The sequence below is a fragment of the Balaenoptera physalus genome, assembly GCF_965194825.1.
Source record: "Balaenoptera physalus genome assembly, chromosome: 12".
In the NCBI taxonomy this organism is placed as follows: Eukaryota; Metazoa; Chordata; class Mammalia; order Artiodactyla; family Balaenopteridae; genus Balaenoptera; species Balaenoptera physalus.
Genome location: NC_138897.1, coordinates 16162531 through 16190012, shown reverse-complemented (window position 1 = coordinate 16190012; position 27482 = coordinate 16162531). Strand labels below are relative to the sequence as shown.

General features: G+C 43.4%; 1 protein-coding gene and 1 long non-coding RNA gene across 8 annotated transcripts in view; one reads left to right on the top strand and one right to left on the bottom strand.

Annotated features, from left to right (window-relative positions):
• The window catches only part of LOC309639984, a 92428-nt gene that overhangs the window by 43317 nt on the left and 21629 nt on the right, over window positions 1-27482 (top strand). For 2 of the 4 annotated variants that reach the window (XR_014251953.1, XR_014251954.1), the window contains exons 3-4: window positions 9229-9340; window positions 12839-13098. The exons of 1 other annotated variant lie outside the window; for it this stretch is intronic. This is a non-coding gene — a long non-coding RNA (uncharacterized lncRNA). One more of the 4 variants, XR_014251952.1, reaches the window with a different exon arrangement.
• CCBE1 (collagen and calcium binding EGF domains 1) overlaps window positions 21934-27482 on the bottom strand; it is a 244194-nt gene continuing 238645 nt past the window's right edge. For 3 of the 4 annotated variants that reach the window (XM_082417972.1, XM_082417973.1, XM_082417974.1), the window contains one exon: window positions 21934-26164. In XM_082417972.1, the coding sequence (XP_082274098.1) occupies window positions 25931-26164 (234 nt within the window). In that variant the 3' untranslated portion in view covers window positions 21934-25930. The remainder of the gene's footprint in view (window positions 26165-27482) is intronic. The other variant, XR_014251940.1, reaches the window with a different exon arrangement.

Sequence of the window (27482 nt, the reverse complement as noted above, 5' to 3'; positions counted from 1 at the left end):
AGGTTCCCTCTATGCCCACTTTCTGGAGAGTTTTTATCATAAACGGGTGTTGAATTTTGTCAAAAGCTTTTTCTGCATCTATTGAGATGATCATATGGTTTTTATTCTTCAGTTTGTTAATACAGTGTATCACATTGATTGATTTGTGTATACTGAAGAATCCTTGCATCCCTGGGATAAATCCCACTTGATTGTGGTGTATGATCCTTTTAATGTGTTGTTGGATTCTGTTTGCTAGTATTTTGTTGAGGATTTTTGCATCTATATTCATCAGTGATATTGGTCTGTAATTTTCTTTTTTTGTAGTATCTTTGTGTGGTTTTGGTATCAGGGTGATGGTGGCCTCATAGAATGAGTTTGGGAGTGTTCCTTCCTCTGCAATTTTTTGGAAGAGTTTGTGAAGGATGGGTGTTAGCTCTTCTCTAAATGTTTGATAGAATTCACCTGTGAAGCCATCTGGTCCTGGACTTTTGTTTGTTGGAAGATTTTAAATCACAGTTTCAATTTCATTACTTGTGATTGGTCTGTTCATATTTTCTGTTTCTTCCTGGTTCAGTCTTGGAAGGTTATACCTTTCTAAGAATTTGTCCATTTCTTCCAAGTTGTCCATTTTATTGGCATAGAGTTGCTTGTAGTAGTCTCTTAGGATGCTTTGTATTTCTGCGGTGTCTGTTGTAACTTCTCCTTTTTCATTTCTAATTTTATTGATTTGAGTCCTCTCCCTCTTTTTCTTCACGAGTCTGGCTAATTGTTTATCAATTTTTTTTATCTTCTCAAAGAACCAGCTTTTAGTTTTATTGATCTTTGCTACTGTTTTCTTTGTTTCTATTTCATTTATTTCTGCTCTGATCTTTGTGATTTCTTTCCTTCTGCTAACTTTGGGTTTTGTTTGTTCTTCTTTCTCTAGTTCCTTTAGGTGTAAGGTTAGATTATTTATTTGAGATTTTTCTTGTTTCTTGAGGTAGGCTTGTATAGCTATAAACTTCCCTCTTAGGACTGCTTTTGCTGCATCCCATAGGTTTTGGATTGTCGTGTTTTCATTGTCATTTGTCTCTAGGTATTTTTTGATTTCCTCTTTGATTTCTTCAGTGATCTCTTCATTATTTAGTAACGTAGTGTTTAGCCTCTATATGTTTGTGTTTTTTACGTATTTTTCCTTGTAATTCATTTCTAATCTCATAGCGTTGTGGTCAGAAAAGATGCTTGATATGATTTCAATTTTCTTAAATTTACTGAGGCTTGGTTTGTGACCCAAGATGTGATCTATCCTGGAGAATGTTCCGTGCGCACTTGAGAAGTGTAATCTGCGGTTTTTGGATGGAATGTCCTATAAATATCAATTAAATCTATCTGGTCTATTGTGTCATTTAAAGCTTCTGTTTCCTTATTTATTTTCATTTTGGATGATCTGTCCATTGGTGTAAGTGAGTTGTTAAAGTCCCCCACTATTATTGTGTTACTGTCGATTTCCTCTTTTACAGCTGTTACCAGTTGTCTTATATATTGAGGTGCTCCTATGTTGGGTGCATATATATTTATAATTGTTATATCTTCTTCTTGGATTGATCCCTTGATCATTATGTAGTGCCCTTCCTTGTCTCTTGTAACATTCTTTATTTTAAAGTCTATTTTATCTGATATGAGTATTGCTTCTCCAGCTTTCTTTTGCTTTCCATTTGCATGGAATATCTTTTTCCATCCCCTTACTTTCAGTCTGTATGTGTCCCTAGGTCTGAAATGGGTCTCTTGTAGACAGCATATATATGGGTCTTGTTTTTGTATCCATTCAGCAAGCCTGTGTCTTTTGGTTGGAACATTTAATCCAGTCACGTTTAAGGTAATTATCGATATGTATGTTCCTATGACCATTTTCTTAATTGTTTTGGGTTTGTTTTTGTAGGTCCTTTTCTTCTCTTGTGTTTCCCACTTAGAGAAGTTCCTTTAGCATTTGTTGTAGAGCTGGTTTGGTGGTGCTGAATTCTCTTAGCTTTTGCTTGTCTGTAAAGCTTTTGATTTCTCCATCGAATCTGAATGAGATCCTTGCCGTGTAGAGTAATCTTGGTTGTAGGTTCTTCCCTTTCATCACTTTAAGTATATCGTGCCACTCCTTTCTGGCTTGTAGAGTTTCTGCTGAGAAATCAGCTATTAACATTATGGGAGTTCCCTTGTATGTTGTCATTTTTCCCTTGCTGCTTTCAATAATTTTTCTTTGTCTTTAATTTTTGCCAATTTGATTACTATGTGTCTTGGCGTGTTTCTCCTTGGGTTTATCCCGTATGGGACTCTCTGCGCTTCCTGGACTTGGGTGGCTATTTCCTTTCCCATGTTAGGGAAGTTTTCGACTATAATCTCTTCAAATATTTTCTCGGGTCCTTTATCTCTCTCTTCTCCTTCTGGGACCCCTATAATGTGAATGTTGTTGCGTTTAATGTTGTCCCAGAGGTCTCTTAGGCTGTCTTCATTTCTTTTCATTCTTTTTTCTTTATTCTGTTCTGCAGCCATGAATTCCACCATTCTGTCTTCCAGGTCACTTATCCGTTCTTCTGCCTCAGTTATTCTGCTATTGATTCCTTCTAGTGTAGTTTTCATTTCAGTTATTGTATTGTTCATCTCTGTTTGTTTGTTCTTTAACTTTTCTAGGTCTTTGTTAAACATTTCTTGCATCTTCTCGATCTTTGCCTCCACTGTTCTTCCAAGGTCCTGGATCATCTTCACTATCATTATTCTGAATTCTTTTTCTGGAAGGTTGCCTATCTCCACTTCATTTAGTTGTTTTTCTGGGGTTTTATCTTGTTCCTTCATCTTGTACATAGCCCTCTGCCTTTTCATCTTGTCTATCTTTCTGTGAATGTGGTTTTTGTTCCACAGGCTGCAGGACTGTAGTTCTTCTTGTTTCTGCTGTCTGCCCTCTGGTGGGTGAGGCTATCTAAGAGGCTTGTGCAAGTTTCCTGATGGGAGGGACTGGTGGTGGGTAGAGCTGACTGTTGCTCTGGTGGGCAGAGCTCAGTAAAACTTTAATCCGCTTGACTGCTCATGGGTGGGGCTGGGTTCCCTCCCTGTTGGTTGTTTGGCCCGAGGCAACCCAACACTGGAGCCTACCCGGGCTCTTTGGTGGGGTAATGGCGGACTCTGGGAGGGCTCACGCCAAGGAGTACTTCCCAGAACCTCCGCTGCCAGTGTCCTTGTCCCCACAGTGAGCCACAGCCACCCTCCGCCTCTGCAGGAGACCATCCAACACTAGCAGGTAGGTCTGGTTCAGTCTCCCCTGGGTTCACTGCTCCTTCCCATGGGTCCCAATGCGCACACTACTTTGTGTGTGTCCTCCAAGAGTGGAGTCTCTGTTTCCCCCAGTCCTGTCGAAGTCCTGCAATCAAATCCCACTAGCCTTCAAAGTCTGATTCTCTAGGAATTCCTCCTGCCGTTGCCCGACCCCCAGGTTGGGAAGCCTGACGTGGGGCTCAGAACCTTCACTCCAGTGGGTGGACTTCTGTGGTATAAGTGTTCTCCAGTCTGTGAGTCACCCACCCAGCAGTTATGGCATTTGATTTTGCTGTGATTGTGCCCCTCCTACCATCTCATTGTGGCTTCTCCTTTGTCTTTGGATGTGGGGTATCTTTTGTGGTGAGTTCCAGTGTCTTCCTGTTGATGATTGTCCAGCAGCTAGCTGTGATTCTGGTGTTCTCACAAAAGGCAGTGAGAGCACGTCCTTCTACTCCGCCATCTTGTTTGAGCTCTCGAGACCTTTGTCTATGTATTTGCTTTCCTATCTTGAAAGTACATAGTTGTATTATGTGTATCTTTATATAAACAACGCAAGGTCTTCAAATTGCTTTCTCTCCCTCCACCCCAACTTAACAATATGATTTAGAGCTCTTTTCATGTCAGAGCATAAAGATCAGCCTCTTTTTTAAAAAAAGTATTCTATGGAATGGATATATCACCGTTTACACATTTTTCCCCCCTATTAATTGACATTTGGTATGTTTTCAGGTTTTGGGGTTTTTTCTATTATAAACAATGCTGCTTTGATAATCCTTGTACATACCTCTTAGTGCACATGTGCAAGGTTCTTGAGGGTAGATATTAGGACACCAGATTGCCAGGTAGTAGGTTGTGTACTTTAAAAGTATTAATAGACAGAGCCAAAATGCCCTTCCAAAATGTATATACTTATCAGCAACATCTGCCTTTCCCATTATCTTTGCCAACTCTTGTTATCATTTTTAAACTTTGGCATTCTTTTGGGTGAGATTATCTCAATTTTTTTTTTTTTTTGGCTGCACCAAGCAGCATGCAGATGTGGGATCTTAGTTCCCCGACCAGGGATCGAACCCAGGCCCCCTGTAGTGGAAGTGTGGAGTCTTAACCACTGGACCGCCAGGGAAGTCCCTAGGGATTATTTCAATTTTGAAAAATATTTGCACTTCTTAGATTTTTAATGAGTCTGAGGTTCTCATGTTTATCAATCATGCTGCCCTGAATTGCCCATTATGACTTTCTTTCTATAAAAGTGTTTGTCATCTTTCTTGTTGTTATATAGGAATTCTTTCATTTAAATAAAAGTACTACATTGTGATGTAGTCAAATTTAATTCTTTTTCTTTATGCTCTTAAATTTTTATGGGTTGATTAAAAAGTCTTCACATACAGTAAGATCATTAATATAAGTTCTTATATTGATTTTCTTTTAAAGCTTATGAACTTTTCTATTTATATTTAATCTAATTGGATTTAACTTGTGCTAGTGGTGTGAAGTAAGGCCCAAACTTAGTTTTTCCAAATGGAAAGCCTATATTCTAACAACATTTATTAATTATCTATCCAACTATTTGAAGTGCCAATTTTATTATGTACTAAATTTCGATATATATACATAAATCCATTTCTGATACTTAGTCTATCCTTGATTTATTTTTCCATTTATTCACCTATTGGTATAAAAAATTCTTTGCCCTTTTAATTATGGTGGCTTTATAATACGTTGTAATATTTGATAGGTAAATCTTTCTTTTTTGTTTTGTTTTCAAAATTGGCATGGCTAATTTTGTGCTTTTACTTTTCTTTAGAAATTTTGGGATGAGCTTGTCATGTTCAAAGAAAATCCTGTTGGAAGGTTGTTTGGGATTGTTTTGAAATTCTATATTAATTTTGGGAAATAGAAAACCTTACAATATTGGACCTTCCTAGCCAAGAACATGGCATTTATTGCCATTTGTCCAGTTTTTTTTTGTTTTTTTGTTTTGTGTTTTTTTGTTTTTGGTGTGGCATGTAGGATCTTAGTTCCCTGACCAGGGATTGAACCCACGCCCCCTGCATTGGAAGCGCAGAGTCTTAACCACTGGACTGCCAGGAAAGTCCCTGTCCAGTTTGTTTTTAAATGTTTGTTGGGAAAGTTTTATAGTTTCTATGAAAAGATCATATACCTTTCTTCTTAGATTTATTCCTGGATCCTTTTAGTGTTTGTTGCTATGGTGAACCAAACCTTTTAAAAATGATGTTCTAATTGTTTATGGCTGGCACACAGCAAAGCCACTAATGCCTGTATTTTGATCTTGTATCTGCTCACTTCACTGAAACCTCTAGTAAGTCTTGTTTGTTATGATCTCTTGGGTTTTTAAAAATAGAGTATATAATCTGCAAATAATGAGAGTTTTCTCTAGTCATTCCTATATTTGTATCTTTGGATCTCCTGGTTTTCTTAACTTTTACTATGGTGTATATATGGGTGGGTTTTCCATTTAATTGCATTTTGTTTGGCTTCCTGAATCTGAGAAATGCTGTCTTTCAACAATTCAGGAAAATTTCTCAGCCATTTTCTCTTCAACTATTGCCTTGTCACTTTCTTTCTAATACTTCCATCTAGAATTCAGATTAGTTGTGTTTTAGTCATGTTGCCCCATGTGTCTCTTTCTTCACATTTTTCATATCTTTGTCTCTGTCTGCATTCTGCATAATTTCTTCAGATCTCTCTTCCAGTTCATCAATTCTCCTGTATATTACCTGTGGTTTAAACCATTCATTTTATTTTTAAAATAATTATACTTTTCATTTATAGAACTTTTGGGGTTCTTTCCCAAATCTCCCTGATCAATTTTGATAGTTTCATGTTCCTCTTCATAGTTTCAATGCCTTTTTTCTAAAATCATATTTTGCATCCAAAGTTTCCATATCTGTGTTCTTCGTGGCTCTCTTTTAGCACTTCATTGTTTCCATCAACCCTCACTCTTGTTCCCTTGTGTGCGTTCAATGATTTTTGACCAGGGGTTCATGTTTCTTGGAAAGTTACCCATGGGATTTTTCTTTGAGATCTGAGTTGAAAGTATGTTCAATCCGGAGGGATTTGTGTTTGCTTCTGCCAGGTGCCTGGGAACACCATCCACCTGAGGTCATTTTAAACAAAATTTTCATCTCAGAGTATTTCACATCACAGGAGTAGTTTGAAGTCAGGCTTGTGATGCCTACATCTTGACTGGTTCCTCTGTGGGTGTTTTCTGCCCCCTCGTTCACTTACTGAGAATGTCACACTATGTGTGTCTAGGTTTTGGGGGCATCCAATCCAATCGTCCTCCCCCACCCTCACCCCCTGGTATTAGTTTGCTAGAGCTGCCATAACAACTACCACAGACTGGGTGGCTTAAATGGCAGAAATTCATTCTCTCACAATTCGGGAGTCTAAAAGTCTGAAATCAAGGCATCCCAGGGTTGGTTCCTTCTGAGGGCTGTGATGGAGACTCTGTTCCATGCCTTTCCCTTAACTTCCGGTGGTTTGCTGGCAATCTTTGGTCTTGCTTGGCTTGTAGGGGCATCAACCTGATCTCTGCCTTCATCTTCATATGGTGTTCTCCCTTGCGTGCATGCCTATGTCCAAGTTTCTCCTTTTTATAAGGACAGTAGTCATACTGGAGTAGGGCTCATCCTAATGACCTCATCTTAAAACTTACGTACACAACACTGTAAATCAACTATACTTCAATAAAAAAATAAATTAAAAAAATAAATGCACACAAAAAAGAACAGAAAGCTTTTCAGCATTTAAACACATAATAAAATATTTAACAGGCAAAAAAATAAAAAAACTTTACTAATTACATCTGCAATGACCCTATTCCCAGAAAAGTTTACATTCTGGTGTACTAGGGGTTAGGACTGCAATATATGAATTTTGGCGGGGAGGGGGGTGGTGACACAAAATCAGAACTCCCCTCTTTGGCTCCAGTCTTTGCTTCTGGTGCACATGTGCATGGCCCATTAAAATGGACTTTCCAGGTGTAAATGCCAGATACCCAGGGGTAAATGCCAACCCAAATTCCTACTTGCCTCTCTGGATCTGTCATTTTTGACCTCCAAATAATTCTCTTAGTTTCCTACCAGGTCAACCAGGCATTTAAAAACATGTTTTAACGTTTTTATCCATCATGTTAAGGTTCACAAAAGGAGTGTTTTGTCAGAATATCTACTCCAAAATATTCCCGGAAATGGGAAGTCCTTTTGGTGGAAGATGAATGCAGAAGTTCTACATGACTTCCCCTTGGAAAGAAGTAAAAATGTCAAATGATTGGTTTAACATAATCAACATTTTTGAATATATCTCCCAAATACTCATCTTAAACTGGCACAAGATAGGAAAGACATGAAAACTACACAAAATGTAATCCTGGCAGGAATTCTATGTTTAGAAAAAGAAAATATTTAGTAGTGCTGTCCCTCCTGCCTGAACTGGTAAGATGCTGATATAAATGTGGAACTATCCAAATTAGTTCTCTTTGCTCTGACACATTTTTTAAAAGTTCAAAGTCATCCTCCAATAACTTTTTTTAAAAAAAAGTTAATTAATTTTGGCTGCGTTGGGTCTTCGTTGCTGCACGCGGGCTTTCTCTGGTTGCGGCGAGCGGGGGCTACTCTTCGTCGCGGTGCGTGGGCTTCTCATTGCGGTGGCTTCTCTTGTTGCGGAGCACGGGCTCTAGGTGCGCAGGCTCAGTAGTTGTGGCTCACGGGCCTAGCTGCTCCGTCGCATGTGGGATCTTCCTGGACCAGGGCTCGAACCCGTGTCCCGTGCATTGGCAGGCGGATTCTTAACCACTGTGCCACCTGGGAAGTGCCCAACCTCCAATAACTTTTTATCCCACCAGCAAACTGCAGGGCTACAGAATGAAGACTGTTATGTACCCACACATCAGATCTGACTACAACAATAAACTTTACTTAAGTAGTTTGGTGCTCATAAAGCCTTGATGCATGTGCTAATTTTCCAAGTGGTATATATTCAAGAGTAGATTTGTGTTTGCTCCTGACAGGACGTAGTTTCACAATAACTCTGTTCTTTTAAAAAAAAATTGATTTGTTCTTTCCCACCCACCTCTTTCGCAATAACATAGCTAAACCTTAGCTTCTTTCCCTAAACCTTCCCTCCCAACCCCACTGCCTCGCCTTCACCAGGACTGCCTTTGTGCCTGGGGACAGGCCTCTGCAGAGCTTCCTTGAAAGGACCATTTTCCTCCCTCTCTCACTGCTTTTAAAAATGGGATACATTCTTTTTTTTTTTTTTTTAAATTTTTATTTATTTATTTATTTTTAATTTATGGCTATGTTGGGTCTTCGTTTCTGTGCGAGGGCTTTCACTAGTTGTGGCAAGTGGGGGTCACTCTTCATCGCTGTGCGCGGGCCTCTCACTATCGCGGCCTCTCTTGTTGCGGAGCACAGGCTCCAGACACGCAGGCTCAGTAATTGTGGCTCACGGGCCCAGCCGCTCCGCGGCATGTGGGATCCTCCCAGACCAGGGCTCGAACCCGTGTTCCCTGCATTAGCAGGCAGATTCTCAACCACTGCGCCACCAGGGAAGCCCAAAAATGGGATACATTCTGAAGGATTCTTTCTCTTTTCATTCAGCTCTCTGTTCTTCACTTCTGCTTTGGGGTAAAGTACCTTGACACACGTTAATTATTTTGGTCTGGTTACACTTCCTCTGGTCAAAGAGAAGACCAATATGGAAAGGAGACACCCATGTATTATTTCTATCTCTAGTCGACAGCAGGGGTTCTGAAAACGTGACTCATAGAACTTGTTAGAAATGCAAATATTCTGGTCCTACCCCAGACCTACTGAATTACAAGCTCTGGGTGTGGGGTGAAGCAATCTGTTTTAACAAGCCCTCCAGCTGATTCTGATTCCCACTCAAGTTTGAGAGCCACTGGGCTAACATCTCCCTTTCCTACTTTCCTTCTCTTACTAGGTGCATATTCAGTCCCTCTCAGTTGCCCCTGTAGGGGCTGACAAGTATTGGAGTCTCTTACCAACGCTGGGACTGGGGAAAGCAGATTCCCGAAGAGCAAGCGTGCAAACACGTACGTTGTAGAATTTAACCACCTCCCTTCTAAGATTAGAGCCTTTGAACGGGAAGAAAAGCAAGCGTGAGAGCAAGCAGCCACTCAAAGCTGCTCCATGCCACAGCCGGAGAAGGTAAGGTAGCTCCAGTGCCCTTTTCAGAATCCATCTCACTAGTCCTGGGGCAACAGGTGAGCTGCTGCATGACTTGTCCAACTCTGACCTGAGGAAGAGCTTTGGAGGGTCTTCTAACTGGGTTTGAGGTTTTGCTAATTTTCACTGGCAGAGAATTTGTCTGTTGAGGGTTTTTTTTATCATATCAGATTGTTTGACTGCACATTACGAAAAACTAACAAATATTAGTAATTCCAGTGGTTAAAAGAGATGGCAGTTCACGATTCCCTTGCACACGAGGCCAGAGGTGGGCTGCCAAGGATTAGTGTAATGGCCCCATGATCATCAGGGACCCTGGCTCCATTTTCCTTCTGCTTTACCCTCCTTCACGGTCCAATTCACAGTATAAAATGGCTGCTTAACTTCTCAACATTACATCTAAATCCCAGCCAGCAGGAAGGAGGAAAAGAGACTGTCTCCTTCCTTTAAGGACACCTTCTGGAAGTTAAACATAAAAGTTTGCTTACATTCATTGACTGGTACCTTGTCACGTGACATCTCTAGTTGCCAGGGAGGCTGGGAAAGGTAGTCTTGATTTTGGATGGTCACAAGCCCCAGCTAAAAACCAGGAGTTTTATTACTAAGGGAGAAGGTGAAGGACAATTAGTGGTCTCTGCCTCACAGGTCCAATTTTAAGGGCTGTATGTCACACCTATATCACCTCTGGCTTCCCAGGTATATCCCAGAGTCTCCTACCTGAGTTTTTTGGGCCAGTTCTGCTGATAGACTTACCTCTCTGTCTTTCTCACTTCTAATTAGATTTACCAACCACAAGGAATCATGTGGGTCTTTTGGGGTGGTGGGGAAGTTCAAAATTGGCTTATTAATTCTTTACATTATTCCACGCAACTCACTTTGGAGACTTCTCTGAGGCTGCAAGAGTCATTTTCTGATTCTCTGGAAAAGGACACACTGTCATGGTTCTTTCCCTCAGCACGGAAGCAAAGCAGTCTCTGCTGGGTCATAGATGTGATCATGAATTTGGCATGGGTTCCAGACACCATCAAGTGTATTCTAGGAAATCGGGGCAGATCTGCTCAAAAGCTCCCATCTTTGTGCTTTAAGTCCCCAAACAACTCTTCATGTTGAGGCCTTGTGGACTTTCACGTAGATTAGCATCATCACTCAGTCCCCGAGGCTGTCCATCCTTAAAATGCTGCTGGGATATATACTAACCACTACTAAAGCCATTTCCCTGGACCATTAGGTCTCATAAATATTATGTCTCACAAATCTCTCAAATTTCTGATGGCAGTTAGCTCATGTGAGAGGTTCTAGATACTGCTTAACTGTCGTCACGACCATATGGACCCATTGTTTAATGATCACTCAGACCTGGGAGAATGTGCACAGTACAGAATCAGGACTATTCAGCCTAAGTCATCCTGCAGCAACCAACAACTCCAACAGAAATACAGTGTAAAGTATTTCAGGCAACAAGGGAAATTACTGGCTCACTTAACTGAAAAATGCTGGGGTAGGTCTTTCTCTGGGCATTTTCTAGGTCTTCAAATCATGTTGTTTGGGTTTTTTTCTCTCTCTCTCTCAGCTCTGCATTCCTCTATGTTGGCTTCATTCTCAGGTGGGCTTTCTCCACATGGCAGAGAAGATAACTTGCTGCCATAAATGGTAGCTCTTTGGGGTCTTCAGTAGTATTTAAAAATATAAAATGGTGCTGAGATTAAAAAAGGTTTGAGAACTGCTGGGAAACATATTTACTAATGAATCAATCACTAACAACCGAAAGTCTCATCCATACATCCACTTCATCACTATTCCCCTGCTGCGCTCTAGGCACTGCCGGGTAGCAGGGATTATATATGTGTCCACCTCTGTGGGAAAAGTGGGGTCAGCCATACCCCAGCCATATCAATGGGTTCTCCAAAGGAAAGACAGATTTTGTTACGAGAAAGAGGAAGAATTGCTGGGTAACCATCAGCAGCAGAGATGCCCTTCCACCATGGCAGGTGCTGTATTTGTTTACAGAAAATCAAAGTTTCCAATTCATTTAGAATTAGAATTTACTAAATTGACCAATTAGACAGGAAAAAAAAAGGAAAATCTTTGGAATCTTTTCCCATGAGACCCAGAGTCCCACTCTACCCATGTCTCTTTTGTCCGGGGCCAAAGGTAGTGGAGAGAAGGTGGGAAAATTTGTGGGGTCTGGTGGTGTGGAAAGAAGCCTGAAGCAAATTCCCTGTAAAGACTTTTGAGCTTATTGAGGCTTGAAAAATTCTTTTCATTAGGGCCCAAACCTAGTCCTAGAGTTTTTGCCTCTGGCCATGGGGATGGTCAAGAAATGACTGTGACAAATCCCCAAATAAATAGATGAGTCCACTGGAAATTTTTAGAGGAAAAACATTGCCCAGAAGTGGCAGTGTAGGGTGTACAACTCCTCTTCTTCCATAGATATTGGGCTCATTATGTAAGGAAGAAAAACAAAGAGTAAAAAACAGAGAGATGGGATTTCTTTTCACGCTAAGTGTATGGCTCTGATTTCTCCAGGACAGAGCCAATTCTGTAAAGTGGAGACCCTTCTAGAAAGGCTCAGAGCTTCCCCTCAAGTGACAGGCACCTGCAGCTCAGGTGGGCACTGGACTGAGAGCTCCGCCGTAGGCTAGATAATGCTTCCATTGGATAACCAGCAAATGATTTTTTTTTAAGCTATTAAATCTTCATGCAATTTTGAAAGACGTTTTATTACAGACATTTTTTTATTTTCAAACATACAAAAGTAGAGGGTATATTATAATGAACACCTATGTACCCACCACTCAGCTTTCACAATTATCAACCCACGGACAAGCTTCTTTTATCTATAGTCTCTCCACCCCATGGGATTATTTACAGCTATCGTATAACAGACATCATAATATTTTAAAAAAGATTTTAAAAATCATGAAACATACATTAAATATTTTAATGGTGTCACTGACTGACCTCCACAAATTCACAAAGGAGAATTGGATAAACCTGGCCAGAAAATAATTCTTTTCTCCTTCCCACCCTGCCATCCACCTTCCCCCAAAGTGAGTCAACTCAGTCAAGAATAATTACGGAGATATTTGGACATCCCTGATGCCAACAGCATAATCTCAACTATGGGCCCGAGGTTCAAGAATTGAGAATCGCTGCAGGCAAATCCACATGTGCATGTGTTTCTCCCTCCCGTTTTGAAACCTAATGGCCTCAACATTGGGTTTGCCACGCACATCTTCCATTTTTCACTTCCCCTGGCATTCGAAAGAAATCCCTGCCTATGTCTGGATTTCCTCACATGCATCGCCCGGGCAACGTTAGTTGTGAAATACCAGAATGGTTACAGCAAAGACATCTCTCTTCAGCAAACAGAGCCCAGAGTTCTGATGGACGGTGCCAACGGCGATAGGATGCTGCATCCCACGAAGATGAAGGAACTTGTCTACTTTTTCAGATCTACAGTTTCTCTGGCACTTGCTTTGGACGGTGATTGGACCCACGCATACTTAAAAGATAAAAACAGGTGATCTCCATGCCTAATTACAATAACTGAAGTAGCACCCCAAGGAAGTAGCTATAAAGTGAACTTGAAAGTACTAATTAAAAAAATGCATCTCGTCTGTAACTGGTTTGTTGAAAAGTCTAAATTTATTAGGGATAGAAAGTGTTTTTTAACTTTTGTTGAATCCCCTCTGTCCCCCCCCCCCTTTTTTTTGGTTGTGGCTCTTTTCACGAAATCTTGACCAAATTCTAACTTTCTCATCAGCTTTAGGGTTTAAGACCAAGCCCTGTTCATTTAAAACACTTTAAACTTGAACTTGACTTAAAGCTTGGCTCTTCCCTCCTCCCCAACTCCAGTGGAGGCCAGGGCTGTGGGCCCGGCGTCTTGGAGGGGAGCAGGGGTTTGGTTCTGAGGTTCCTCCACACCCTGCCTCCACGAATTCAAGCTCCTGGAGGGTTGGAGCCAGGCAGGAGGTGTGAGGGCTGGCTTTGGTCACTGTCACATGTCAGAGTGGGCAGGGGACCCTGCTACTGGGCTGCCACTCGTCTTCTCACCTCTGAGCTCCTTCACATGCAAGCGGAGGGTGGCTGGAGCTTCGCCATCTTCTCCCCAGGAGCAAGAAACCGGGGTGCCTTCGAGCTCTGTGGGAGAGGCTCCTCCCACCAGCAGGTGAGTCCCCTCTCTTCAGGGCACCCATGCCAAGCACCCCTCTCTTCTTCCCCATGGCGGTTGGAGGTGTAGATGGAGAAGGAAAGCAGACCCTACCCCTAGCCTCCTAGAGCGTCCTCCCATGAACGCTTGTGCTGGGCCTTGCTTGAGTGGCAGGAACAGCGCAGGCCCGTGAGCTCTGCAGCTCAGCACACGCCCAGCCAGAGAAGAGCTGCCCTCGTACATTTTAGAAGCACCTACTTTGTTAGGGGTGAGCCTCTTGGAACTCCCTTTCACTCGACATTAGGGATGGGAAGCTCTCCTCCTGGCCCCCACGGGTAGGGAATAACTCGGCATCAAGAACACTGTACTCTCTGCAAGTCTGTCTATGCTTCCCTCCCTCCAGCCCTCTTCTCCCCCAGTTGGGGGTGTGTGGGAGGCAGAGAGAGAGGCATCGTCCTGCACAGGAGCTGCAAGGCCTGTGGGGAGGCGGCTACTGCCTGTTAGAAGATGCTCACTTTGAATGGGAGGGTTCTTAGTGCATTTTGACCTCAGCTTTGGGTCAAAGCACAATCTTGGTTCAAAAGGAAAATTCCACGTCCTGAGCAGGCTTTGCAGCTTGTTAACCCCATCTGTAAACACACACTTAGTGTGGAAGAGGAAGCAGCAGGAGAAGCACGTGACAGGCCTCGTCCTGTTGGCCAGTGTGGTTGCTCTTCTATAAAATGGGCGAGAGCAGGTGGTGGTGTCTAGAATGAAGAATCCAGTTTTGAATTGTAAACATCCTTGGGAAAATTTCGTACAAAAATTAAAAAGGTGATGGTGCTTCAGTATGTATCCACACAGGCCTGTGATTTCATTCACTAGACTACACCACCCCATAAAGACAGGCACCAGAGCCGGTCTTGATATCGATTATATATCCAGCGCTCACCACGGTGCATGGCACACAGAGGGCAGTCGATGCATTATCTGTTGAATAGTTGAATGCATGGAAGTAATTGGGGGCCACTCGTGACTCTATCCTTAACAACTAGTTGCTATCTGCTAACATTGTCTGAACTCTTAATGTGTGTGCATCAAATACTGTTCTAGGTTCCCCGGAAGCTATGAAGATGGTCAATTCCTGTCCTCAAAAAGTTTATGATGAAGGGTAGGAAACAGATTGGCATGACTGCCTACTAATAGTGCCTTCAGCTTCCATCTGGGAGAAAGCAAGGACCCAGTCTTTCAAGACAGCAAGGAGTGGGAGGTGGAGAAGCCCCCGGCACAACTCTGACCCGGATACAGCCCTGATCCGAATTGTTGCAAGTGAGGTTGAACTCATTCCTTCCTGTTCCCCTAGTGTGACACGGGGGTCACCCAGCTAGCAATGGAAGTGACTCAGAAGCCTCCCAACTCACAATGATGCGTAAGTGGAGAGAACATTCATTGAACTGGAAGAGAGGTGCGTTTGAGATAACAAAGCTCATGGGTTGCTGTCTTGGATTCTCTTATAATCCTCCCTCTTTCCCTGGAACTAGCCATACTGGAGTTTAGCTCTGAGATTAGTTCTGTTTTTCGCTCCTCATTATATATCACAAATTCCCTCCAAATTGTTTTCTGTTTGGGTCTTAATATAGAGTCAGGTAACTAACTTTTCCATGTACCTTCTGGTTTGTGGATAAACCAGCTCTTGAAAGCGGTAACCTCAGTGGACGGTCCCTAAGAAGGGAAATCAGTGGTGAGAATTTCAGACTTGAGGCAGACTCATGGCAGGGGGCGGGGACGGGGGCGGGGAGAGGGAGGAGGCTTGGTATTTGGGGTTGTCAGTTGCAGCTTCCCCATTCCCCCAGAGGGTGGTCCTTCACTCCTCTGAGGTCCCCCACCACGCATCCAGGATCCACCTTCACCCCTTAGCCCTGAGGCAACCCAGGGCAACTGTCCCCTGAGAATAGTAACCAGATTCTCTGGTCTCACTGGAGACTTTGGGAATCAAGTAAAAGGCAAGAGTGAGACTGAACTGCCCGAGGGAGGGATGCCCATGTACCTCTCTGCAAAGTGGGTGTCGGGAAGGAGCACAGCTGCAGCCCTTCAGTCCCATCTGACCATGGACAGGCCACCAAGTGGAACTTCAAGTCCAGTAATCAGAGAACCAAGCAGAGGAAGACCCAGGGGCAACAAAGTGAGTGTTGATAACTCAACAGAGCCTTGCTCAGAGAAAGTGCTTTCTTACACTGACCATGGATTTGATCCTTGGCAGAAGGATGCCCCTAAGCTGGGAAAGCCAATTCCCTGAGGCCACTTTCATTTATTTGGAACACCCAGATCAAATCCTGTCAATCCAAAGGCTCTCATCCCACACGGTGTGAATATTTATATATAAAGCGTGTGTCAGTCTGGCTGGTGGCATGGACCGCAGCAGCCAACAGCACATAGAATGAGCCTGGAAAGAAAAATGTACTTGGCGGCTGTCCTTGGAAAGCTCTTCGAAGGGATCTCTGTTTGAAATGTTTTCCAGCTGTTATTTCCTTTCTGAACAATCTGAGCCTAATTCAATTTGTGGCACCTTTCTCCTCTCCAGATTTTTGTCAGAAGGCAAATTACCCGCATATGCCTCTCTACAATCATATAGATGGTTTTGCTGGTTTGGGCTGAGACTTTCACTGAATTGTAAATAAATGATCCTGTTGGTACAGGGGAGGCGTATTCTACATGACGTGGTCTTTCAATTACATGGTGTGATGGCAGACTAGCAAGATGCTGTGCATTATCTCCAGAATTCTGGGGGTAAGAAGGTCAACAGCTGTCTCCGAGCTGACTCAGGGCAGATCCACGTTAATTACTGTGTTTCTGGGGGAGCTGGGGGAGACAAAGCAGAGAGTGCCAAGAACACCCATGGGTTACAGTTAAAAAACAAAACAAAAACCAATGAAGCTTGACTTTGGAAACAGTTCCATCCTTATATATCATAAAAACTATTTATGAAACAAAACATGACTCCATAGATACACCACCAACACTTGACTTTGGAAACAGTTCCATCCTTATATATCATAAAAACTATTTATAAAACAAAACATGACTCCATAGATACAACTTTCCTTCTGGCTTAATCATTTCCCCACCCAGCTTCCACTCCCAGGGCGGTTGGCAGTGAAGTTAGAGACAGAAGGGGATAAAAAGCCACAGAAAAGAGACTGAAGAAGTTAGAATTCAAAACATAAGTTGTCACCTTGCCAGAAACGGACGAGAATCTGGAGTCCCTGACTTGCCTGGGGATGCTGGTGAAGACACCACACCGCGTGGGAACAGGAGGCGAATCCAGCTCAGCCGAGTCGACCGGCTGCGTGGACTTCATCTCTGTCCTCCCACCTCTGGGAACCAGCCTCCCAAATAACAGCAACCTGCACAAAGCTTGTGTTTGCCACCCTCCTGTTTCCCCACCAGGGTCTCCATTCTCCCTCCATTTTCTTTCCCCTTCAGCTGGCTTTCAGCTTGATTCCTCATAAAACGTTAATGGCGAGGTAAGTTTCATTTGACGGTATCTCAGGATGTGCCATTTCCCAAGGAAGCCATGTTTTCTTTAACACAGTAGCAGGCACAAGGGGTTACATTATTGAGATATAATAACCTTATGTGCATTCCTGACTCTGGTCCGAGGCCTAAATTAATCGGATTCTCTCCTGCTCCCATCTAAAGCTCAGAGCAGATACTCCTGTGTTGCAGATGGGTCTTTGCTACTCACAGTGTGGTTCACGGAGCTGCAGGGGTGACATCACCTGGCAGCTTGTTAGAATGCAAATCTCAGACCCCACCCTCGCCATAACCACTGGATCAGAATCTTCTTGTAAAGTCCCCCTGCTGATCCATATGCACAATGAAGTTTGAGAAGCAAGTGGTCTAAGCAAGTGGTTTTCAAACTGGGCTGCCACTCGTTAGTAAGTCATGAAATCAATTCAGTGCTTGCGACCAGGATTTTTAAAAAAAATGCAATCATATAGAGAACATATCTTGAGAACAAATCTTGTGAAATTTGTTTCAGTTATTTTAAGTGTTGGGTCAGTGTGTAAAATGTGTGTTTTTCCAGTGGGTCAATGTCAAAACATTTGAAAGCTGCTGATCTTTTTTTAAAAAAATTTTTTAAATTTATTTTTGGCTGTATTGGGTCTTTGTTGCTGCACGCAGGCTTTCTCTAGTTGCGGCAAACGGGGTCTACTCTTTGTTGTGGTGCGCGGGCTTCTCATTGCAGTGGCTTCTCTTGTTGCGGAGCACGGGCTCTAGAGCGCAGCCTCAGTAGTTGTGGCGCACGGGCTTAGTTGCTCCGCGGCATATGGGATCTTCCTGGACCAGGGCTCGAACCCGTGTCCCCTGCATTGGCAGGCGGATTCTTAACCACTGTGCCAGCAGGAAAGTCCCGTGAAAGCAGCTGATCTTATGATGTGGTTGGCTACTCCTCAAGGCAGTCTAAGCTTTACCCTTTCCTTAAGTTCACCCATCAGACATATACCTGCAGCATGAAATTAACCCCTCTGAAGAGACAGCTGAACGAAAACATGCTTTCTTAGGCTCCCTCACTATCACCACGAAGCTTTATAAAGAAATGGTTTTGTATGTAGGTCAGTGATAAAGACTCATTTGATATATTCCTTCTAGAAAAAAAAAATCTTTCTTAAAAAATAGCATGTTTCCTTCTATTAGATAATGTGTTATTTAATCTATTGTATTTCTTTTTGAGTCTTGACTCCCAGTTATCTTTGGGCCATATCCAACACTACATAATAGTCACTGTAATTCTTTCTTCATTACCTTGAGAATATATGTTAATAGTCTGTGTGCATTTGCCAGTCACCTCATATCAGAAGGTCAGAAAGGTTAACTCTTTATAGATTAGGAAATTGCGTGGTGGAAGCAAATGGTGATCCTGGTCTTCTGCACCATGGAAGCCCATTCTGTGAAGTCATGTTTGATTCCAGTGTCGGGGGAGAATGTGGGCTGGGTGGCCGAGTTATATGTATCCTACAGGGTTAATCACAGATGGTGAATTAATGTGTTTTGAAATACGGCTCTGTTACAAATGTTTTAGCTGTGTGACCCTGGGCCAGCTATTTTACCTCTCAGTATATATTAAGGATAATAAAAGTACTTACCTTACAGGGTTTGGGGAAGGCTAAATATGTAATTCTATCAAATACGCTATAAAATGTTGCTGTATACTGGGCACAGTGGCAGATGCTGGGAATACAGCAGAGAGAAATAGAAAGTTCCTGCCCCCTGAGTTTCTAGTCTAGCAAGGAAGCAGACACCAGACAAGCAGCAAGTTCTCACAGAGGGAGACAGTCAAAAAACAAGGAACTTGCTTCAGTAGTCTCCCAATGGGTTCCCCTGCTTCCACCCTTACCCCTTCAAAGACCCTCCATGGGTCCAGAAGGAAATGCAAAGTCCTAAGGCTCTACTTGGGCTCCGGCTGCCTCTCCAAGGCATTTCCTACCACTCCTCCCCCCGCCTTGCTTACTCTTTTCCAGCCACATGGACCCCTTGCTACTTTTTGAGCAGCCCAAGCAGGTCCTCCTCAGGGTCTCGAGGGGACCATTCTCCCCCAGGATCTCCACACAGCCCACCTCTCCCTTCATTCAGGTCTCTGCTCACACCCCTTTGTCGGTGCGGTCTTTCCAGAAGATCCCACCTGAAATAGACATTCCCACCCTCCAGCACTCTATTCCTCTACCCTACTTAATTTTCCCCCATAGTTCTTTTTAATACTGATACACATGATAGTGGCTTATCTGTCAACTTGGCTCGGCCCAGTATTTGGTATCAGTATCCAGATATGTGAGCAAACGTGATTCTAGATGTTTCTGTGAAGGCATTTTTTCTTAGATGAGATTAGCATTTAAATCAGTAGACTTTGCATAAAGCAGATTGCCCTCTGTAATGTGGGTGGGCCTCATCCCATCAGTCAAAGGCCTTAATAGAAAAACACTGACCCTGAAGAGGGACTTCTGTCAGGAGTCTGCCTTTGGAGTCAAACTGCAACATCAGCTCTTCCCTGGGGCTCCAGGATGCTAGCCTACCCTGCAGTTTCAAGGCTTGACAGCCTCTACAATCACATGAGCCAACTCCTTAAGTCTTTCTGTGTGTGTACATACATACACACACACCTATATCCATCCATCCATCCACCCACATATATATATATATCCTACTGGTTCTGTTTCTCTGGAGAGCCCTAAAACATAGATCTGTTTGTCTTCCTGGACCAAGAGGCAAACTCCATGACAGCAGGCACTTTGTACTATCACTGCTCTATCCCTGGCCCTCAATAAACTTGTCTTGAATGAAGGGAGCCAGTAAGAATTTCAGATTGGAAAAAATGCTATTAAAGGAAATAAGCCAGGTGACGAGAGTCAATGGCTAGGGAGAAGATGTTCTTCTTGTACTGGGTGGAATAGTGTCCTCCCAAAATTCATGTCTACCTAGTACCTCTCAATGTGATCTTTGTGGAAATAGGGTCTTTGCAGATATAATTAAATTGAGATGAGGTCATAATGGATTAGGGTAGGTCCTCATCCAGTAAGTAGTGTCTTTGTAAGAAGAGAAAACAGAGACACAGAACACACGGAAAGGAGGATGCCATGTGAAGGCACAGGGACACAGAGACACGGAGGGAGAGTGGCGTGTGACGTCAGAGGCACGTAGCATCCAGGATTGCCAGCAACCACCAGAAACTCTCGGAGAGAGGCATGGGATGGCTTTCCCTCAGGGCCTCCAGTAGGTTACCCACCCTGCTGACACCCACTGGACTTCCAGCTTCCAGAACTGCAAGAAAACATATTTCTGTTGTTTAAGTCCCCAGTTGTGGTACTTGCTGCAGCAGCCCCAGGAAATGGACACACCCCTCTTCCTCACATCTCTATCAGTTCCCCAGAACCCTGCAACTCACCTGCAGCTGTCCCCAGAGTCCCTCACTGAGTCACCTTTTTTGTGTGGAGCCCCCAGCAGCTGAGTGCAGGTTCCCACTTGGCCACCGGGTAACATTGTACCTAGATGTGAGGTGGTGAGAGTCTGCACACGAGCTGGGGGTGGTCCAAAAGCACAGCCAGCTTTTTCAAAACTTCATTATCCTGGTTGGGAGGAAACAAGCCTCAAACTGTGCTGGGAATCAAGACTGGAGCACATGAGGTTACCAGCCAACCGCACAAATGGGACATCCAGAGGCAATCACCCAGCTTTTTGTTCAGTAAGCTCCTTTTTCAATTAAGAAGCCTGGAAATATCATATATGAAGGGGTCTTGTAGATTTCCATCGGCTGCTGTTTCATCCAGAGGATTCGTGAAGCTTTTCTCTGCCAGGGCTAGAGGTCTTGTGGGGCTCTGGCATGAATGCTATTGGGTGCTGTGTGTGTGTGATTTTGGGAAGAAGGGCATGGGACTGAGGGGCGGTTCCTACTGGCACGAGCTCGTACTGGCTCCTGCAATACTTTTCATTCATAGCACTGATCACAGTTTGTAATTGCAAATTTACGTAATTAATTTATTTTGCCTGGAAGGATCCGTGTCTGTTTTGCCACAAATCCCCAGGAGGATGGGGATTATGACTTTTTGCTCCCCTGTGTCTGCTGTGCAAAGTGCAGTGTGCAGCTGGCAGCAAGCATTCGATAACTATTTGCTAGAGGAAAGTGAGATGTGTAAACACAAATTAACTTTGGGATGCTAAAGTCACCCTGCTGAAGAATGCTGTACATCTCTTAGAAGTAACCTCCCTTTTTATTACATAACTCCATCTCCTGAGTGGCCCAACTGATGAAAATTCCCCTCCTCTTAATCTTCACATAAGGGAACTTTAGCTACCAACTCATGGGGCTTTCGTTCTCTCCCCCAACTCTACTGTAACCTCTTTTTTTAGGTCGTCAACTTTTTTTCCCTTCTGAAGGAAAACTTACGTGGAATCCTAATCCAAATCCAATTGAAGGCTGAGTTGCTCACGGTGCAGTGGGAATTGCGGTGGGTGTGGAGCCCTCACAAGCCGCCCCCTAAGGCATCTCCAGTGATCCCCAGAGAGCTTCTGGTTTGAAAACCCCACCACGGGGGTCCCAGAGGATCCCCCCCAGCTGGGGACATGGGCCTCTGAGACTCAGCTTCAGTGGAAGCTGGGCCCTCAGACCTTGACTCAGACTCCAGTGTTGGGACCACACTCCCCCAGGAGGCGGCCCACCCGGAAGGCAGATTCTGGCTCCTCAGGGAAACATCTCTCTCCATCACCTCGTATTCATCTGATAAACAGACTACTTCTTCAGGACTGAGCATCAGGATAAAACACAATACAACCACATAAGAAAAATAACTTTGTTATTAGGCATATATAATCTTATCAAAAGTATTTCATAGCATCACATCCATAATTGAATACTAGCTCAACTGTTATATGGACCTGTTATAAATAATGAACATAGCTACTGAAGTATATGACTAGCCACTGGAAATAAAAATAGTCACGACACACGTGGAATTCCCCCGGGTGCTTGCTTTGGGGATCTCATAAAGAACGCTGAGGTCCCTGGGGGATGTGTAAAAGGGTCTTTTTTCTATGATATCCCTAAAGCAGTAATATTTGTTGCAGAAGCATGTGAAGTCCAAGGTTTTATGCGTTAACAATTACGGTCATGTTTGTGTTTTTTCCTCAAATGGAAAATTATTTTTTGATTTGTTGTGAAACATACATGCTGATGGTGCCAGGAATAATTTCATCTATTTCCTGAACTCATTATTACTCATTATGTAAAGCCATAACTTTACATGGCTCTGTTCTTCTAGTTGTTTGGCCTGGATTCCTGCAAATAAATTTCCTTTTCAGGAAAGGTTATCTGAAAGACGTTAAGGTGATACAGTGAGGCTGCTGTGTGACAGGCTGGAGTGGGGAGAGGGCGAGGGACACTCGAAGTATGAGGAGGGATTTGCTGTCACCCCAAGGAGATGCCTGGCGCCTACTCACAAAGAATATCCTCCCCCTGCCCGCCTGGCAGCAGGCCTCACGAGGCCGACAGTAGTATGAACCCTAGAAAGGGAGCATGGCCAGAACCAGGGGGCCCTTCACCTGGTATCTGGTGGAGTAACAAACCCCCGACCCCTGGATGCCAATGTGCATTTGTTATTTACCTGTTTGGCTAGGAACACACTTGCCTGAGTTTATACGGTAGAAATGACTTTAGCTGACCAATTCATTCTGTGGCAGGTGTTAGAATTAATACAGAAGGAGAGACAAGACAGCATTCCCTTTGTATCCCCATAGGCTTTGGCATCATAAAGCTGATAATTTCTCCCTGTGGAATTGGAAAGGGAGGAGGATTTTCTTAAACTAAAATGTATCCCCTCCTTGCACTATTTTGAACAGGAGAGTTTTATGCCCATTGCTTTCCGAAACAGAAGCAATCTATGAAGTCCTATTCTAAGTTCTAGTTATCAGGGTGCAAAAAATTGAAGTCAGCATTTCTGGGAAAGAATTGAGGAGTGTACAAAGACCTTTCTTCCCCCTAACACATGAAGTGGATTGCCAAAACTAGCAAATTTTATGCTCCCTACCCCCAAAAGCCTTTTCCATTGGGTTCTAAGCAGAAGTCCTGTTTAGACAGTGAAGCTTTGGTTTTCCATCCATAGCTAAAAGACACATTAGGAATAACAATGCCTTATTATGTCTTACCTTTGAAAAATATAATTTGGGCATACAGAGTACATATTTAGTCCTACAGTAGTAGTCCAAGTTTTGAAAATCTGAGGATAAATAATTATTTTATAAGTTGACCTGATCCAGCAGATTGAGATGATAAAATACAGGTTACTGTGCGTTTTGTTAGAAAATCTTATCCAGAATCGTCTCACAAATCCCAGATATTACCAGCATCCATTCATTCTGTTAATATATTACCCTGGCCTCTGGCTAAACATGCAATTTCGTTGCATTTTATGAGTACTCAACAACAGAGAAGAAAATTCTATTTCTACGTACAGTTCATTGTTAAAAAGGTACTGAAATTCTTCATTAAAAAAAAAATCAAAGATGAACCTCATCATTTCTCATAGAGCCTGTGCATGATTTTTTTTTTTTAGCATTCGTCCATCCACACACTTTAAATACTGCGTTCCACAAGCAGGCAAACGTTAAATATATATACCAGATGGGAATCAACATCTGCTCAGTTCATCGCTGCGAACCCGTGGCTGGCGAGGGCTTCTGCTGTGAAGATTAGATTCCGGAGAGGCTGAAGGGGGGCAGGAAAGATCCTAGAAAAGGAGCACCGAGGATGCGTTTGCTTTCAGCTGTAACATTTTGGTGGACAGTCACCGGGGACTTTGCGTGAGTAAGAAACAGCGGAGTCAAGTGTTGGTGAAAAACTCAGCCTCTGGCTGGCTGACTGGAGCCCTGTGTTTCTAACAGGATGGGGACGAGAGAAGGATGGCTGGTGTCACTTGAGATTTGCAAACACAAGCCCTTCCTATCATTCTGAAGAAAGACTGAAAAGTGGCAATATAAACACCCACAGTGGTTGTCTTTAAACAAGCTCTCCCAGGAGAGTGAAATGATGTAGGCTAAAAGGAGATGGAAAAAGAAAATTAAACACAAACTGCCCAGAAAGTCATGGGGACACTGCAGGGTGGGAAATGGGAACATGAGCAAAGAAAAGTTGTAACAGTGGTCCTTTGTGAAGCTCAGTATAAGGGCAAAGGTCTCCTGAACAGGTCGATGAAACATCATTCTGGGTGTCAAATAACAAAGTGAACCTGAAGGAGCCTGTAAGCTGCCCATTAAAACCAAGAGGTTCCCCAACAATATTACAAAGTAGCAGATGCTCGTGCCCCTCCCTTGAGCACTGGTGCTCCTGTGGTTCCAGAGAAAGCCTTTTCCGGAATGTGTGTCCTTCTGGGACCCAGAAGTGTAAGAGCAAACACTGACTCCAGGGGAGGTTTGGGAATATACTTTTCTAGCTGCTTCCTGTGTTTGCCGAGGAAGGGAAATCAAGAAGACCTGCAAGAACTGGAACTTGGACTAAATTATGGAAAATTAAGGAAAAACGGGGAGGAAGTTTTTAGCAAACGAGGAAGACTGTTGTTTTTCCCCTCCCCCATCCAAGAGATCTTTCAATTATGTGTTAGTCTCAACACGCTGGCAAGCTTGGCTGGCCCCTGACAAGGGCTTCTAATTCCCACAGACAGCAAATTTACCTGCCTCTGTGACGCAGCAGGTCCCCTGCCCAAGGTTCTCCTGCCCCATGGCCAACAACCCGAGCCGGCAGCCTCCTTCCAGCCTGAGCGCCACTGTTACACCGATTCAACCTGGATCACAGCCTAATGGCACCTGGTGGGCAGCCGGTCACAGCCAGGGAATTCGGCACCTCTCCCTAAGGGTCGGTTACCTTTATTTAACAAATAATCTATGGTTTACTAAGCAAGCTCACTCATTCGATCAGATAGTTTTAAAATGTCCTGGCAAACCAGGAGCCCGCTGTTCTAATGTGAACCAGGGCACTGCATTCACTTACTTTTTGTCTTGAAAATAGAATTTATTCCTACAGCTACAGTAATTTTCTTCCTCAAATAGGATAGTTATAGATAAGCGTGGTATGAACCCTTAACTGTCACATCTGAGTGTTAATATGTGGCAGCTTATAGGACAGTCAATATGGGACTGTAATTTTTCTCCATCTTTTCTAATCTCCACTCCTTCTCTCCTTTCTTTAATCAAAATTAGGAAACAAGGTTGGATAAGAGGACAGAATATTTTAACTCTGTTAGATTGACAAGGAAAAAGAATTATCCACCAAGATAAATATACATTGTCATCTCCCCCTTTTCACTGAAAATTTTGATTTAATTTGACTTAATTAATTTAATTTGATTTAATCTTGACACTGAGGAGTAATAGTCTATTTTGGACACATATCTATTATTTTTAATAAGTAAACTCACATTTTCTTAGAACTCACCTTGCCATTTCCCCCTTTTTGATAGTCTGCCAAATTTTAAGACACTGTGAGAGTACCTAATTCAGAAATCAGAAGTCCCTGGAAAATAAGGAAGTCAAAGAAAAGTTCCACTGCAGATTCTCCAGGGGAAGCACGTAAATCAATCATTTCCTCCCTCTTGTCTTTAGTATGTCTAGCCTGAAAATAGTGTTTGGAATAAGAGAAGTACGGAGAAGAAAGGAAAAGAGTTTAAAAAAAAGAAAAAAAGAACGTATCTTTTCTAGGTCTCCAGTGGTGTTTTGTTCTGTTCTTTGGATGATTTCACTGCAGGCGAACACTTCTCTTCCTTTGGCGTGAAGATGTCGGCGTGTGCTAAGGATAGAAGTCTCTGTGGGTTCCCAAGTCTCTGGTCTCGGTTCTTTTGGGGTTGTCATCTCCAGAGCCGAAGTCCATGGTCTCTGGAGAGGTGGAAAATTCCTGAGGTAACGGGAACTCCTCTGCTGAAGAGTGAGTCCGGTGCCCGAACACCTTTTCCTGCAGCTCGGCGATGTCGTTGCGGATGTCCGCCAGCATAAGCAGCAGGAAGTCAAAGGAACCAGGGGGTCCCTGCGCAGGAGAGAGGTGTCAAAGCTAGACCACCGCACACCCAACCCTTGGCCGAGTGATGGCTTCCATAGGCTCCGGGGTCTGCTGTCCTGCTGCTTGCTGGCAGCTACTTAAGTCAACTTTGTGTCACAAAGGGACGAAACAAGGACTGTAAGAGCCTGGGGTATTCTGCCTTCTACCCCTTCAGCTCCCGGATGAGCTATGGTGACACGCTGACCGCTCGTAGCTCTAGGCTCTATCAGATCTGGTAAAATGACAGAATATGAGCATAACCCTCCTAGGTTACTTTCCAAAGAACCCTGGAAGACACTTACGGAGGCAGAGAGTAGTGGTTAAGAGGCTGGGGTTCTGTTGTGTTTGAACCTCAGCTCTGCCACTTACTAGCCGTGTTGCCCTGGGCAAGTTACTTAACTGATTTGCGTTTCTGTTTCCCATCCATAAAACGGGGATAATAATAGTCCTAACTCTGTAGGGTTTCATAAGTGAGGGTTTAATGAGTTCATGCATGTACAGGGCATGTAGCGTAACACATTTTTAAACGTTATCTTTTAAAAAATGGAATTATTAAAATGTCTATAAGGATGGTTGGCTGTAACTGCAATTTAAACGAAGTTCAGTATATGGTAAAGGCGTCCATTCCTCATTGACCAGGAAAGGTCCAAACGAAGGCTTCCTAATTCTTCTACTGACTGAACACCTTTTGTCATTATAAACTATTTACTAAGCCTTAATTTCTATGAAGTGCTGTGTGGAACATGGGAACATAACGTGTGAACATGCGTGTTCTGGGCTTCAATCTTCATCAGCCTCCACAACCCCTGCTTTGAAGCCACCACTGTAGCAAGCAGCAGGACAGCAGCTTAACGCAACTCTGCAAAGCGCTCAGTGTTGTACGGAGAGCATTCTGACATCAGTGGATGATCACCTGAGGCGTGGCAGTTCAGATGCCACCTGCATTGCACACATGAGGGGATGGACACCCAGAGAGGGATGCGAAGTGACACGGCCGTGGTCAGAGAGCTAACAGGTGGAAGAGTGGAGACAGCAACTCAGACCTCCTACCTCTAAGGTCAAGGATCTTTGTCTTTCTTCAGAAGTGACACTGACTTCTTCACAAGCAATGGGGTTGCTTGAATCATCTGTGCTTTTGGATACGATTAATTTTCAGTTTTAATCTCCCAGACACTATACATCAAATCCAGCTAATTTTGTCTCAATGGTCCTGAGTAGCCGTGCATGTCTGAGCTTTCTGGAGGGGGTGGTCATCCAACCTGCTAGGGTTCTAGTGGTGGCTAAATTCTTAAACGTTCAGAGTTAT